This window comes from Dipodomys merriami, unplaced genomic scaffold (genome assembly GCF_024711535.1).
Source record: "Dipodomys merriami isolate MVZ:Mamm:240054 unplaced genomic scaffold, mDipMer1.0.p SCAF_70, whole genome shotgun sequence".
Taxonomy (NCBI): Eukaryota; Metazoa; Chordata; class Mammalia; order Rodentia; family Heteromyidae; genus Dipodomys; species Dipodomys merriami.
Genome location: NW_027206291.1, coordinates 5,073,040 through 5,089,609, shown reverse-complemented (window position 1 = coordinate 5,089,609; position 16,570 = coordinate 5,073,040). Strand labels below are relative to the sequence as shown.

Genomic DNA, 16,570 nt, shown 5'->3' with positions numbered 1-16,570 from the left:
AGGACTATTGTGGCCTTGGCTATGAGCAAGACACTCAGCATGGGTTTAAGGGTTTCAGACTCTGTTTAGCACAGCCTGGTCCTCTGGCATGCAGTGAAGACATCCAATACACCAACCTACACAGCCATGTGTCACTGAGTAGAGCTATCAGGCAATGGAAAGCCAGAAAGATGCAGTCCAAAAGAAGGCCTCTAAAAAAAAAAAAAAAAAAAAAAAAAGAAGGCCTCTGTGGAGAACTCTTCCAGAGGAAGCAGCCTGAAGCGTTAAGAGAGGAGCAGTAGTAGAGTGCTCGCCTTGAACTGAAGAGCTGAGGGACAGCGTTCAGGCCCAGAGTTCAAGTCCCATGACCAACCGAAAGAGAGAGAGAGAGACAGACAGACAGAGAGAGAGAGAGAGAGAGAGAGAGAGAGAGAGAGAGAGAGACAGAGACAGAGACAGAGACAGAGACAGAGCGCACACACGCAAGAGGGGTGGGCTGAGGGTGTGAGAGAACCTGAGGGACATGGGACAGCCAGAGTGGCCAGGATTGGGGTACTTGAGTCCTACTGTGTCCCTCATACACATGTTTAAAACTTGGACACTCTACAGAAGTGTAAAGAGAGGCAGAGATCAGGAGGATGTGATTCTAGGCCAACCTAGGCAAAAAGTTAGCAAGACTCCATCTTGTAATTCTAGCTACATTGGAAGCATAGAGGATTTGTAGTCTTGGGCCTGTGAAGTTTGTGGAGGCAAAAACTTGAGACCCACTGGGCACTACTGGCTCACACTTGTAACCCTAGCTACTTAGAAGGCTGAGATCTGATAATCATGGGTTTAAAACCAGCCTGGGGCAGGAAAGTACAAGAGACTCTTCTCTAATTTGCCACCAAAAATCTGGAAATGGAGCTGTGGCTGAAGTGGTAGAGCACTAGCCTTGAGCAGAAGAGATCAGGGACAGTGCCCAGGTAGGACCTCCACCCCCCAAATCCTGACATCCTATCCAAAAAACAACCAAAGCAAATGACTAGGGGGTGTAACGTGTAAAATATAAGGTGGTAAGTTGAAACTCCAGCAACCTTCAAAAACCAAAACAAAGCAAAACACACAATTTAGAAACATATAAACAACAATAGAAGAGCTGGATGTAGAAGCACACACCCATGGTCCCAGCTATTTGGAAGGCTGAGGCAAGAGGACTGTATGATCTGAAACACACACAGACGCACACACACACACACACACCCCACCTAGGGCTGGGAAGGTGGCTCAGTGGTAGAGCGTTTGCCTTGCATGCATGAGGCCCTGGGTTCGATTCCTCAGCACCACATAAGCAGAAAGAGCTGGAAGTGGCACTGTGACTCAAGTGGTAGAGCGCTAGCCTTGAGCTGAAGAGCTGAGGAACAGTGCCCAAGCCCAGAGTTCAGGCCCCACGACCAACAAAAACAAAACCCCCAAAAAACCCTAAAAGCAAAAGGGCTGAAGGTATGACTCAAGTGATAAGAGTGCAAAGTGCAAGAAACCCTAACACTACAAAAATAAAGAGAAGACAGGAACAATGTTTACAAGTTGAACCCTGTAATATCTTGATCTTGGGCAGATGATGAATTTCTGTCATTTGAGCTATCCCATCTGAGGCAACACATACATCCAGGCATGATGGGAATGGGGAGGCTGGAGTGAGGTCCCCTCCAGGGCCAGAGGCTACCATTCACAGCTTCTTCCTCTCCGACCTCCTTCTTGATTCTGCCTCAGCCTAAATAACCCAGTGTTGCTTGTTCCCCAAGGTCATGACTATGACCTTACTTCTTGGCAGGTCTAAGGCTGAGCCCAAAGATAACCCCAGACTCTTGCATAAGCTGCCTCTGCCTGGGCCTCAGTTCCCCTTCCTAAAAATGGAGGGCCTTGGATCAGTTCACACAAAGTAAATGTGTTGTTGATCAAACTTTTTTTTTTTTTTTTTTTTTGGTCAGTCATGGGGCTTGAACTCTGGGCCTGGGTGCTGTCCCTCAGCTCTTCAGTTCAAGGCGCATGCTCTACCACTTGAGCCACAGTGCCACTTCCGGTTTTCTAGTGGTTTATTGGAGATAGTCTCATGGACTTTTCTGCCCGCGCTGGCTTTGAACCATGATCCTCAGATCTCAGCCTCCTGAGTAGCTAGGATTACAGGTGTAAGCCACCAGCGCCCGGCCTCAGACTTTTTTTTTCTTTTTTTTTGCCAGTACTGGGGCTTGAACTCAGAGCCTAGTACTCTCTTTGGGCTCTTTTCACTCAAGGCTGGCACTCTACTACTCAATCCACATTTCCAGCCTCCTGCTGGTTCATTGGAGAAAAAGTCTCAAGGACTTTTCTACCCAGGCTGGCTTCAAACCTTAGCCCCAGATCTCAGCCTCCTGAGTAGCTAGGGTTACAGGCATGAACCACGGGTGGCTGGCTTTAGTTTTAGGTCTGTTTCTTTCTTTTTGAAATAGGTCTTTCAATTGGTCTTACTCTATTGCCAAAACTGACCCTGAACTACTGGACTTAAGGTATCCTCCTCCCACAGCTCCCCAAATATCTAAAATTACAGGTAAGTCCCAAATACCTGGTTTTGGATCCAGTGTTTTGTTTCGTTTTCTCCTCCTCTTTTTCCCTTTTGTTTTGGCAGTACTGGGGTTTGAACTCAGAAAGAGCTTTAGCATTTTAGCAATGGCTAAACCCTTCTCTGTTTTAGCTGTTTTTCAGGTAGGGTCCTGAGCTTTTGCCCAGGGTTGCTTATGGCATCCTGCATACCTGAAATCACAGAAATGACCACTGTACCCAATTTATTTATGGGGGTCTTTACAACTTTTTTAAAACCCTAGATGGCTTAGATCCTTGATCCTGCTGATGTCCATCTCCAGAGTAGCTGAGATTACATGTATGAATTACTACACAGGATCCTGGGATGGGCTGTTTTGACAAAGGGCTGCTGCACATGAAAATTCAGAACTAGGCTGGGAAGTTGGCTCAATGGTAGACTGCCTCAGATTCATAAGGCCCTGGGTTCGATTCCTTAGCACCACATAAGCAGATAAAAGCCGGAAGTGGTGCTGTGGCTCAAGTGATAGAGTGCTAGCCTTGAGCTGAAGAGCTGAGGGACAGCGCCCAGGCCCAGAGTTCAGTTCCCACGATCAACAACAACAAAAAAATGAAAAGAAAGAAAATTCTTCAGAACTATATACTTGCACAGAAAAATAAGCACATAACAAAAAGGTTATCACAATAATCTTATTGGCCTTTCATTCAATTCTAGGCATAAACAAAACAGCAACATCAGCATGACTTGTAACTTTCCTCCCAGAAAGAACAGGGTTGAACTAAGATGTTAAAGAGGTAGACCTCCACAAATCAGTGCCGTCTACTCTTGATGACTTCAAAACTATACCTATAGCCCAGTGCCTGTGGCTCACACCTATTATCCTAGCTACACAGAAGACTGAGATCCGAGGATCACTGTTAGAAGCCAATCCAACCAGAAAAGTCCAAGAGATTATAATCTCCAATTAACCACCAAACAAGCTAAAAGTGTAAGTGTGTCTCAAAGTTGTAGAGCACCAGCTAGTCTTGAGAAAAGGTAAGGGGCAGCATCCAGGACCTGAATTCAAGACTCTGAACCCACAAAAAAGCAAAACAAACAAAAACCCAGAGCTGTAGGGAGACCTGGCCTGCAGCTCATGTTTTATGTTAGCACATAGGTGACTAAGCCATGGGCAGGATAACTGTCTTTCAGTATACCGGATTTCCTTGGCAAGTGTACCGTTTTTATTTCAGCTCCCTAATAACTTTAAGAAGGGGTCAGAAGGCTTCACCTGTGGACAGAAAGGTCCCGAGGCGGGGCAGGTTTGAGACACCTGACGTGGATCCAAGGTTCGGTGAAGGAGACGAAAGGGGCTTGGAATAGCTTGGGTTTCTGCCCGGTGCTCTCGGAACCTTCTAGGTCTCGCTATGGGTCTGATTCCTGTCTCACTCTCTCGGCTGCTTCACAGGCAGCATCTCCGGCCTTGTCCCGGTCTGGGGTGGACCCCGGAACCTCGGTTTCCCCGACTATAAAGAGTCGCGGGCGACGCTGGAGCCCGAGCGAGCAGCGCTGGCGTGGAGAGGCCGCGGCCGGGGCCCTGACGTCCCGGCGGGGCGCGGCCTCTGGACTCGGCAGTCCTCCCTCTTACAGATCCCGACCTAGCCCGGTTCTCCTGCAGCCCCGACCCGACCCTGGACGGCCCCCGGCCCCCAGAGCCAGCGGTGACCCCGGCCCCCGACACCCCACACACGCTCACCGGTCAGGGACGCCATCTTGGCCTCGGCCTTCAGATAACCTCTGCGGTCCGTCGTCCTTAGCGCTCCGTGTCTCACGAGCGTCAGTCCAAAAGGGCTCGGCGCGCGTGCGGAAACCGGAGCCCAGGTCCTGTCGTTCCGCTCTTCGGTAGTAATCGTGCCCGCGCCGCGCCGCGCCGCGCGTCCCTGGTCCCCTGGCACGGAGAAGTATGTTGGGGTGAGGGCAGTAAGAACAAATACAAGAACAAACCCACGTGATTTTTTTTTTTCCTCCTCCCTTGGGGAGCCAAAAGGAGAAATGCGCGCGTCCCTGGGTGGGCTCGAACCACCAACCTTTCGGTTAACAGCCGAACGCGCTAACCGATTGCGCCACAGAGACGGCCTGGCTATTTGGTTTCCAAAGCGGACTTACGAGAGTTACTCAATTTGCGCATGCACAACAAGCTGCGCCTGCGCGCAACGCAGTGGGAGAGGGCGGAGGCGAGAAGGAAAGGAAGGGCAATTATTCCGCCGAAATAGCTCAGTTGGGAGAGCGTTAGACTGAAGATCTAAAGGTCCCTGGTTCGATCCCGGGTTTCGGCAACGGTTTTGACCCCTGGAGCAGGCCTGACTTCATTGTACTTAGTAGAAAACTGTACATTTGGCTCATCATCCTGATATGTACATTGGCTCATCATCCTGATATTTGCCCTTTCTCATACCTCTTAGTTTTCAAGTTATTCTCTCAAATCTCGATATGTACTTGTATTTAAAAATACTGTGTCTCTCTATTCCTTTAACCTGTTTTATTTTTTTAATTGATTTTCTCTTTCTGTCAGCCGTGGGGCTTGAACTCTAGGTCTGGGCGCTGTCCCTGCGCTCTTCAGCTCAAGGCGAGCGCTCAACCACTTGAGCCACTGCACTACTTCTGGTTTTCTAATGGTTTATTAGAGATAAGAGTCCCGACTTTCCTGCTCCAACTGGCATTGAACCGTGATCCTCAGATCTCAGCCTTCTGAGTAGCTAGGATTACAGGTGTAAGCCACAGGTGCCCAGCTATATTTAAATTTTTTTTAAGTTGGTAGGGCTAGAACTGGTATTTTATAAAAATCTCTGCTTGTATGCCACCTCCACCTTGCAGGATATGTGTTCCACCCCTTTTACAAGTGGGGAAACTGCAGCTCCAGCAAGATGATCTATTAAGGACTTCCCCAGGCATTTATTTAATACCTATGAGGTGCTAGGATCCCACTGTGGAGGAAAGCCAGGCCCTGACCCCTGTTCTTAGCATCCGCCAGCTTTCTGATGGTCAGAGGTAGGGGGCATGAATGCAGAAGAGAAGTTGTGTCACCCAGTACTTGAGATGGACAACATATAGGAGAGAAGAGGGAGATGGGGATTTTAGCTGAAAAGACTTCAAGGGGACTCTGAAATGGTAGCAGGTACACAAAACATTTTCTTCTGTGCCTCTCAAGAATTTCTGAACTGTGGTATTAAAAAAAAAAAGAAGTATGGAGGTGTGGCTTGAGTGATAGATTGCCTACCAAGTATGTTTAACAAAAAGGCCTTGTCAGGTGTAATCCTAGTTACTTGGGAGGCTGAGATCTGAAGATATCAGTTCAAAGCCAGCCCAGTCAAGAAACTACATGAGACTCTTATCTCCAATTTACCACCAGAAAACTGAAAGTGGCACTGTGGCTCCAAGTGGTAGAGCGCTAGCCTTGAGTGAAAGAGCTCAGGGACAGCAGCCCCTGAGAGAAAGCACCCAGGCCCCAGGCCCAACAACAACAAAAAGGCCTTGAGTCCTAACTCCAGTTCTGCCAAAAAGGAAAAAAACGTAAATATTTAGTGTTACAGAAAAGGTCAGAGACTGTACAGAGAGACCTTGTATAAGCCATACCCAGTGAATTATTTTATATTAATGAAGCACTTTCTTTGGGTTGGGTTTCCTGGATTTTCCCTAGTGTCCCCTATAATAATGTGCTGGAAACTTGATCCCAAAACCACATTGTTTCTGGTGTTGAAGACAAAGAAGTCAGAAGGAGTCCCCTTCCAGGCATTAGTGATTTTAAAACAGGCAAAGGGGGCTGGGGTACAGTTCAGTGGGGGGCACATAGCATTCCAAGTCCCTGGCACTTGAAAGGTAAAAGAAGGAAGTTTATTTGCTCTGCCTGGCCCTTCAGAACTGTGAGAAATAAGTATCTTTTCTTCATATTACATATACTTTCTTTATATTACCCAGTCCTGCTGGGCAGTGGTGCTCATACCTGTAATCCTTAGCTGAGATATAGCTGGGTGCTGGTGGCTCATACCTATAATCCTAAACTACTCAGGAGACTGAGATCTGAGAATCACAGTTCAAAGCCAGCCCAGGCAGGAAAGTTGGTGAGACCCTTATCTCCAGTTAACCACCAAAAAAGCCAGAAGTGGAGCTGTTGCTCAAGTGATGGCCTTGAACAAAACAAAAAGTTCAGGGATAGCACCCAGGCCCTGAGTTCAAGCCCTAGGACCTTCTCCCACCCCCGACCTCCCCCCACCCCCCCAAAAAAAAATCAAGCCTCAGTGCTGGCAAAAAAATAAAATGAAATAAAATAGGCATGATTCTGGGAATTTGATTATTGAGACTGAGAGCCAGCAAACAGTACTTCCTCTGTCTGGCACCAGAACCTATCTGGGAGGTGGCATGGGGGATGAATGGGAGGAATGTCAGGAATTGCTTGTAGTTGTGGGCCAGCAAAGCAGGAAGTTCACCAGCCAGGGAGAGGTGCAATTCAAGGAGGAACTAAGGCCTTGAGCCACCCAAGTACTTAGGAACTATGCTCACTCTTGAGCGAGGCACCTGAGCCCCATATTGCACCTGGCTGTAGCCTCTAGAGACCCCTAAACTACCCAGCCTATTTGCTCTTGGACCCCAGCTCTTGGACAGAGACACTATTTTCCACCTCTATATTTTTGAGTAATGCGTAGAGGACACTAGAGGTGTGACCGATGTGTCTGGCTAGTTGCTGGGTGGAGGGATTGGATAGGAGGTTAGATGAATGGGGTAGGGAAGAAGCTTAGGAACCTGGGTGAGGTCACGTTCAGTGGGGAGCATCAGGTGTTATGGAGGGGGGGAGTAAGAAGGGAATGGGGGAACAGACAGATCAGAAACCAGCTGTGGAGCCAGTGGGAGGGAGGTGAGTGGGTGAGTAGGGAAAAGGCAGGAGAAGCAGAACTGGAACATGTTTCAGTGAGCTATATATTTGTACATGCTGGATATCAAGGTGCCCGCGAGGGGAACTGTCCATTCCTGTTGTGTTGGTCCTTTTGTTGGGGGAACTTCCATTCTTTTGTACCATCCTGAGCTACAATAAATAAAATTAACTTTGGGAAGGAAGCTCAGTCAGTGACCAGGGGCAGGAGGTCCAGAAGTTGACAGTAGATGGCGCTAAGTTGGTCTCTGATCTGGCAATTAACAATCAGAGAGATGGAGCCAGGAGGAGCCCGGTAAGACCCAGTAGTTTCTGGAGTATCTGGAGGACTGTGGCGCCCCCTACCATGGAATAGGCAGAGGCCAGGGATATTGCTCCTGATCCTGCAGTGCACAATATACCCACTGGAGTAAACCCAGCCCAATGCCCATGTGCTGAGGGGGCTGAGTATAGGGAGACATGGGTTTCGTGGGTCATCCTTTTTGGGGGAGTCAGTGTGGGGCTTGAACTCAGGGCCTTGGTACTGTCCCTGAGCTATTTTGATCAAAGCTAGTGCTCTACCACTTTGAGCCAAAGTTCCCCTTCCAGTTTTCTGGTGATTAATTGGAAATGAGTTTCATGGCCTTTCCTGCCCTGGCTAGCTCAGATCTCAGCCTACTGAGCTGCTAGGAATACAGGTGTGAGCCGTCAGAGCCCAGCTAGGATCAAGTCTTGATAACTCTAAAGCAGCCTTGACACAGGGCCATCACAGGAAAGGCTAGACCTGACCCCAGGACAGCTTTCAGAACTTTCCTCACTGGGCATGCCAGTGAGGTCATCAGGCAGGCTCTGATTCAGATAATCTAGGTTATAAATATCCTCTACATGGAGAATGCCCTTAAAGCAGCCCACCCACAGCTACATCAGGCCAAGTTTTGAAACAAACACCCTCAGAATTGACTAAATAGGGGGAACAGGGATGGCTGGGGGGGGGGGAGTTGGGCAGGGGGCGAGAGGTGTCTCTGGACTCTCCTGGCAAGTGACTGGGTTCTGTAGGTGTCTCTGGAGCAGAGCAGAACAAATGAAGGCCCTATGCTAGGGACAGCAGAATGGGTAGATATCAGCTCAGGCCCAGCAGATTCTTCTAGGAAATAGCCCAAGGCCCCCCTCCATGTAGTTTAGGGGTTCCAAAAGAAAAGCCATAGCTCTGAAAAGGCATTTAATTCATCTGAATAGCTGAACAATCCAACCCTCAGGACACAGTAAAGGTCGGCACAGATAAAAGCACATGTATAAAAATACTTTCCAACAATAGATACTCTCTCACACAGACACCATTTCTGCAGAATTCCCAACAGGTTTCTCAGCCACCCCAATGTCCCATGTATTTGATGTGTCCACTGCTGGTTACCAGGCAACGCCGATGGGAAACTCCAGATTCAGCCATGGCTGCTATTGGGGCAAGTTTTCCCACACCAGAGGGAGATTGCTTGATCCAGCAATACTGGGGAGGCCCCTTCTGAGAGGAGGGGAGGGCACTGAGGGGTAAAGCTGGCTCTCCATGTACAAGGAGTGACCCGTGCAGGGCCAGATGCTCAGAGACACTAATTGTGTACTCTTTCTCTGGACATGAACTCCACAGATGGTGGACAGAGGGAGACAGGACCTCTTATGAGCAAAGTCAAGTGCAATCAAAATGGCCACTGGAAGGTGCCCAGTCCCCCCTCCCCACCCCCATCAAAGCCACTCCACGTGTCAGTCCCTCGAAAGGCTCAAGGCAATGAGATCCCAACCTTCACTAAGGCTTCTCCTGCTCCACGTGGCTTTCTGAGTGACACTTGGCAGGAACTACCTTCTCCTCTTGCTCCTCGATGGCAGCCATCATCTGGGTGAGGGGAACACTGGGGAGAAGGCCACTGCAAACCCAGGACTCCCCAAGGGACAGGCACAACTGATGGGGAAGAGACCAAAAGGAACCAAGTGACCAAGTGACCACACCCACATGTGGCATCTGGCCTGGAAGGACTTGATCTTGCTTTCAAATTCATCTCATGTCACAATCTGAAAATTCCCTTGGCCAACATTTACTTCCACAGAGAGCCTCAGGCATTAGCTTAGAATAAATAATTCACTGCTGTTCAGTTTTAACTTTGACAGAATTGTCACAACTGTGCTAGAAGACAATGGCCTGGCCACAAGCACTTTTAGGATGGCAGGGCTGACCTTACCCTTCATTCAGGGCAGGGTCACTCTGCTGGCCAGCCTGACCCTGCTGGCTATGCACTGTGCTAGCCTTCAGGACAAAGGACTTATCTCTGAATATACTGGGCCCACACTCCAACGAGGCACTGGGACCCTGCCATTGCTGTCCAGGTAGATTGTCAAGACAGGGAGACTGCAAGTGGCATCTGGTGTCTAGATGCCCACTGCTATTGCCCTCCTGGGGCTAGATGCAGAGACCATTGGGTAATGTGTCTCTTTATCCCTCTGCACAGATGGATGCCACACCCACACACACTGCAACGTGAGGCTGCAGCTCTTTGGTTCCGCCTCTCACAAAGACGCTTTTCCTGCTCAGCATGCAGGAGGGGCAGAGCAGGTGCCAGAACTCACCGTCAGGACACACACAAAGGAAACAAAACAAAACAAGATCAGAAAAACACATCAGTGCTTACAGAGTGAGCCATATATTCACTGCACACTCTTTTTTAGAAATTCCTGGAGAATGCTGGGTGCAATGGGGAACACAAAACACAAATGTTACACTTCATACCCAACTATACAGTCACAATGAGAGCTATGCAATAAACTGTTCTTTTAAAAATCTTGCAGGAAATTTAAAAAAAAATCAAAAACAACCTTTCAGGAAATGCACCTTCTAAAATCCACCAGGAAGAAATAGCTAGCTTTTGGTGTGTTAATGAAATTGACTCTTCAGGGCTGATAGATCCAAAGACAACCCACTCCCTGGGCCTCCTGATTTCCAGAGCATTGGAGAACAACACGAGAGGAGCAAGAGGAGCGTCCATGGCCGGGCTTCTTACTAACTGTGGAACCCGCACACAAGCCCGGTGAGACACAGCAGGCTACCCCGGGGACAGCAGCTCCATCACCAGCGGCGCCGATTCCTCTCCTCTAGGAGCTGGTTATCAAATATTTCTTTTTCCCTTCAGAAAACAAAAGATGATGGATCGTTTTAGTAAGGATTCATTGAGTTTTTAAAGAGAATGAAACCGAGGAGTTGGTGTCTTAGGGAGCAGTTTCAGTTTGGGAAAATGAGAAAGTTCTGGAGATGATGCTGGGATGGTTGCTACAGCCATGAGGAATAATGCATTTCATGCTACCAATCTGCACATTTCATCATAAAGACAGCAGACTTTTAAGCTAGGTATATTTTACTATAATCAGGGCAGCCTCACACATATGGAAATGAGAATCCCAAAGATGGACAACGAAAACAGCCTACCAGTAGCCACTCTCCTATTCTTCCTTTCCTTCCCTGCTACATGCATTTTACCATAATCCACTGCCCCTTTCTTTCTTTGTGAAGTTGGGGATTAAATCCTGGGCCTTGTATATACTAGAAAAGTGATCTACCATTGAATTATTGTCCAACCCTAAAATCTTAAAAACTATATTTTTTGGGGGCAGGGGGAAGGAGACAAGAGCCACACTATGTAACCTAGGCTGGCTTCCATCTTCTGATCCATCTGCCTCCATCTAGGTGTCAGAATTATAGGCATGTACCAGAGGTAATAACTGGGTAAAAACGCGAGAAGAGTTGACACTATTCAAATAGATATACACATTACCTAATGTATGTAACTGCAACCCCTCTGTACTTCATCCTTACAATAACCATTTTCAAAAAAGAAAAAAAAAGGCAGGTGTGCACATGCGTGCGTACACACACACACACACACACACACACACACACACACACACACACACACACACACACACACACACACACACACACACACACACACACACACACACACACACACACACACACACAATGTTTCTTAAAGAGTATGGCTGGTTGCTTACCCCTGTAATCTTAAGTCATTCAAGAGACTGAGATTTGAGGATAGAGATTAAAAAACAGCCTGGGCAGACAAAACCGCAAGACTCTTGACTCCAACTAGCCAGCACAAAGCTGGAACTTAAGGCATGGCTCAAGTGCTATAAGTGAAAAAGCAGAGCAGAGCACAGACCCTTAGGACTGGGTACCACGACAAAACCAAAACACAAAACACTCTGGATGTATGCTGAAAACGAACTTTACAATTTCGGAGGGCAGAGCGGGGAGGAGTTGGAAGGTAGGGGAGGGAAGGGACTGTAGGGGAAAAACAAAGGAGGAGGTAACAATGCTCAATAGGAAGTGAACTCATTACCTTACTCATATAACCATAACCCTTCTGTACAGTATCTTTACAATAAAACTACATACCAAAAAAAATAACCTGGATGCTGCTGGCTCATACCTCTCTATAATCCTCTCAGAAGGCTAAGATCTGAGGATCAAGGATCAAGAAAGTTTGTGAGGGGGGAGGGGGGAGGCTGGGAAGGGAGGTGAAGGGTAAACAAAGGAGGAGGCTGCAATGCTTGGTAAGAAATGTATGCATTATCCTGCCAATGTAATTGTAACCCCTCTGTACAGTATGTTCTCAAATAAAATAAAATAAAATAAAATAAAAAAAAAAAAGAAAGTTTGTGAGACACTCATCCCAATTAACCACCAAAAAGCCAGAAGTGGAGCTTGTGGTTCAAGTGGAAAAGAGAAAATTAGCCTTGAGTGAAAAAGCTCAGAGGCAGCATCCAGGTTCTCAGTCAAGTCCCAGGACCAGCACAAAAAGAAAGAGAGAGAGAGATAGCTGGGTGCCAATGGTTCATGTCTGTAACCCTAGCTACTCAAGGCTGAGATCTGAAGATCACAGTCAAAGCCAGTTGTGGCAGGAAAGTCCATGAGACTCTTACCTGAAATTAACCACCAGAAAACTGGAAGTGGTGCTGTGGCTCAAGTGGTAGAGCATTAGCTGTGAACTGATAGAATTGAGAGACAGCACCCAGGCTCAGAGTTCAAGCCCCACAACCACAAAAAGAGAATGGGGGGAGGGGGGAGGGAGAAAGAGAAAAACAAGCAAGCAAGCAAGCAAGCAAAAGAAAGAGTATGGTGTGGATAGGAATAACGGTGCAGGTCAAGGCCAGTCCGGGCCACAAAACAACAAAGGAACATGGGCTTTTGCTGTCAGTGGTGATGTGTTGGTTTTTGCTTTTTTATTTTTAAGGGGGACAAACACGGGAGAGGCAGACAAGGAAGGAAGAAGGGTGAACAAATGTAATTATGCTATTTAGTATACACTATGTGGAAAACGAACTATGTAATTTGTGGGCAGGGACAGAAGGGGGAAACTGGGGGAAAGAGAAGGAAGGGGTGACATTATCCAAAAAAGAAATAAACTCATGGAGCTGGGAAGGTAGCTCAGTGGTGGAGTGCTTGCCTCCCATGCATGAAGCCCTGGGTTCCATTCCTCAGCACCACATAAGCAGAAAAAGCCGGAAGTGGTGCTGTGGCTCAAATGGTAGTGTGCTGGCCTTGAGCTGAAGAGCTGAGGGACAGCACTCAGGCACAGAGTTCAAGTCCCACGACCGACAAAAAAAGAAAAGAAAAAAAATATACTCATCACCTGCAAGAAATGGTAACCACTCTGTACATCACCTTAATAATAATAAAATTAATTTAAAATGATACAGTTTAGATTCAAAGAATATAATTACTGGTACTAAAAAAATAAAAATTAAAAAAAAAATAAAGGGCTTGAGCTGGGCATGGTTCAAAAGCCAGCCCGAGCAGGAAAATTGGTAAGACTCTCATCTCCAATTAACCACCAGATAAACAGAAGTGGAGCTGTGGCTCAAAGTAGTAGAGTGCTAGCTTTGAATGTAAAAGCTCAGGACAGAGCCCAGGACCTGGGGGCTTATGAGACGCTGAGTTCACAACAGCACCACAATCAGGTCAAAGGCCCAAAGTGGTCAGGGTTCACCAAGCATATTGTTTAATTACACCTGGGTGCCACACGAAGTGAACTTCACCCCTAAACATAACCCAATGAAGCTCATTAGAGGGTTTCCTGGTCAGCTAAGCTAACTCAGACTTGTAACACTTCACAGTGTGACTGGTACCACGGAGGGGCAATAAGGCATCCAGGGAGACTCCTCAACCCCCAGCTTTCCCTCCTAGAACTGTGTTGTGAACGGAACACAAAACCTTGGGCAAGCTACACAAGTGTTCTACCACTAATTGGGCCACATTCAAGCCACAGTCACTTTTATTTGTGAACAGTGTGTGACAGGCTAGATAAGTAAATACAAGTGACAAAAACAAACAACAAAAAAAAACCCCACATTATTTGTTCAAAGTACATTATAAGGTTTGGTATGTCAATGTCCTTGCCTAAGTTAGCTACTCAGCAGGCAGAGATCTAGAGCATAGTGGTTTAAAGACAATCTAGACAGAAAAGTACCAGACTCCATCTCCAAAATAACTAGCAAAAAGGCAGACTGGAATTGATGTGTTCCACTGAAACACTTTTATACAACCACTTAAAGACAATTATGATATTTAATAACAACAATAACAACAACAACAATAATAAAAAGCCAGACTGGAATCTAGTGGTAGAGGACCAGCTCAGAAAGCAAGCCAAACAAATGTGAGGCACTGAGGTCAAACCCAGCATCAGAAAAAAATTAAAAAGTACATTATATGCTGGTACAAAAATATGAAACCCCTTTGTACAATTATTTTATAAAAGATCAAACAAAATGTAAAAATCCTATAAATGAAACCAAATTTAACCACTTTTGAGTGGTTCTGCAGGAAAGTCTCTTCATGCCACCACACCATGCCACCGCCTTCCTGGTGTGCCAGCTGCATTGCTACCTGGCCAAGGAGGACCCAGGGTCTTGCAGGCACTCCCAAGACCTCTGCAGAGGCAACAGGGGCCCGGGTAAGCACAGGACCAGCCCTGTGACTTGAGTGTGGAGTGTGATGCTGCCCTGCAGCCCCGTCTGTTCCCTAGCAAGGCCTGGCAGCATGCCCAGAGGCGGATTAGGGGTCTGGGGGCCAAAAATCCCAGGGTGGCTAAACGCCAGTGGAGAAAAACATCTTGATCACAGCATTCTCTCTCCAGACAGGGACCAAGAATACTTCTTAATCTTATTCTGTTTTCTCAAACAGCCATAGGCTGAAAACAGGTGGGGCAGAAAGTCTAAAACACACACTCCACCCTGTCAGAAGAAGATAATAGAGAGGGACTGCCAAGCACGCGACCACTCCAGCCAGGGCCTGCTGCAGAACTGGATCTCCTGGGTGGTTTCCTCTGGGCTTGCTGTAGTAACTGTCTGCTCTGGACCAATCCCTAAGACTCAAATTCACTGCCTACCCCAGCTTAGACTTCTGACTTCACGGGTCCCTGCAGGACTCCTTGTCCATGTGCTAAATAAAATTGGTTAGATTTATACAATAGGCCCAGTACCCACATATCTGGGCCACCTTGTGGGTTAGAGATGGCCCTGGAAATGAAAACCCCAAAGGGCTTGAAAACAGCCTACCGGTAGCCGAGCAAAGGTCCCTTTATGTACTTCTCCTCAGCTGTCTTGTAGTCCACAGCGTCCACGGCAGCAATTGCACAGATAATGGCCTGCAAGAAGGCATGGTGAGGCCAGACAAAGTAGCTCAGTCCTGTCATCCCAGCTACTCGGGAGGTGGAGATTGGTAGGATCGTGATTCCATGCCAGCTCAGGCAAAAAATTAGCGAGACCTCATCTCAACTAGCATGATGGCACACTGTGAGGGAGATATGGGTAGGAGGATTATAGTCCAGGCTGGCTCCAGGCAAAAACATAAGACCCTTGTCTGACCAAGAACTAAACCAAAAAGAAGTGCTTTCCGGTTAATGGGCAAGTCCCAGCACAGGACACACTACATGAGAAATCCACAGCTGTCACCTCCAGTTATGGCCTGGCTTACGGCTCAAAGCCACCAACACAATCCATGATCTCTTCTCACAGTGAGGTCCTGAATTAAATCAAGGAAGCCCTCTTTTGGACCAGAGACTAGAGTTCACATCACTGAAGACAGACAGTAAAAAGCAATGACCCAAATATACAGGAGCAGTTTTGAAAATCTGTAAGCTTACTGTGAAAACAAACCTAAATGACACAAGAGTAAATTGAATACACAACAGGCGCCTGATACCATTGTTAGTGTTCACATAAAATAACAGTATTGCAATTATGGCAAAGCAACTCAAATCCTCGTGATTCAAGACAGGCTCTCCCCGACTGGGCCAGCTCATTCTCTGGGGGTATCCTAGGTACTGCACATGCTGGGCAGTGTCCCTGGCTTCTACGCGGTACATGCCAGAGGCATCTAGTCACGACAGCCACAATGTCCCAAAGATACTGCCCAGGATCACTGTTTTAGACCTATGTACTAAAGTTATATATGCATGTATTCAATGAATGTATTTATTTTTTTCTGCTAGTACTGGGGCTTGAACTCAAAGCCTTGTGTCCTTACTCATCTTTTTTGCTCATGGCTGGCACTCTACCATTTGAATCATGCCTCTGGTTCAGCATTTGGCTGGTTAATTGGAGATGGAGTCTTACAGACTTTTCTGTCTGGCTAACTTTGAAATGCAATCCTCCAGGTCTCAGCCTCTTGGATAGATAGGATTCCTGGCATGAGCCATTAGCATTAGCCATACTGCAGTATGGTTAAAAGAGAAGCTTATGGTTTTATATTTTCCCCAAAAATATAACACGGGGATGGGCACTTGGGAGCCCTTTGTGTAATATATATATATTTTTTTCTTTTTTTTCTCCTGTCAGTTGTGGGGCTTGAACTCTGGGCCTGGGCACTGTCCCTGAACTCTTCAGCTCAAGGCCAGTGAGTGCTCTACCACTTGAGCCACAGCACCACTTTCTGTTTTCTCATGGTTAATTGGAGATAAGTCTCACAGACTTTCTTGCCCGGGCTGGCTTTGAACCTCGATCCTTAGCTCTCAGCCTCCTGAGTAGCTAGGATTACAGGTGTGAGCCACTGGCACCCGGCCCTTTGTATTATTTTATTTTTGTATCTTTTT

General features: G+C 47.1%; 1 protein-coding gene and 2 non-coding genes across 9 annotated transcripts in view; 1 reads left to right on the top strand and 2 right to left on the bottom strand.

The window, feature by feature from the left end:
• The window catches only part of Pwwp3a (PWWP domain containing 3A, DNA repair factor), a 41,183-nt gene that overhangs the window by 2,226 nt on the left and 22,387 nt on the right, over nucleotides 1–16,570 (bottom strand). For 2 of the 7 annotated variants that reach the window (XM_070008533.1, XM_070008534.1), the window contains exons 13-14: nucleotides 15,036–15,124; nucleotides 4,272–4,463 (exon numbers count right to left, since the gene is read on the bottom strand). In XM_070008533.1, the coding sequence (XP_069864634.1) occupies nucleotides 4,272–4,463; nucleotides 15,036–15,124 (281 nt within the window). The other 5 variants (XM_070008537.1, XM_070008536.1, XM_070008535.1 and 2 more) reach the window with 4 other exon arrangements.
• Trnan-guu (transfer RNA asparagine (anticodon GUU)) lies at nucleotides 4,575–4,648 on the bottom strand. The gene has a single exon. It is a non-coding gene; the product is annotated as a tRNA-Asn (tRNA).
• On the top strand, nucleotides 4,779–4,851 carry Trnaf-gaa (transfer RNA phenylalanine (anticodon GAA)). The gene has a single exon. It is a non-coding gene; the product is annotated as a tRNA-Phe (tRNA).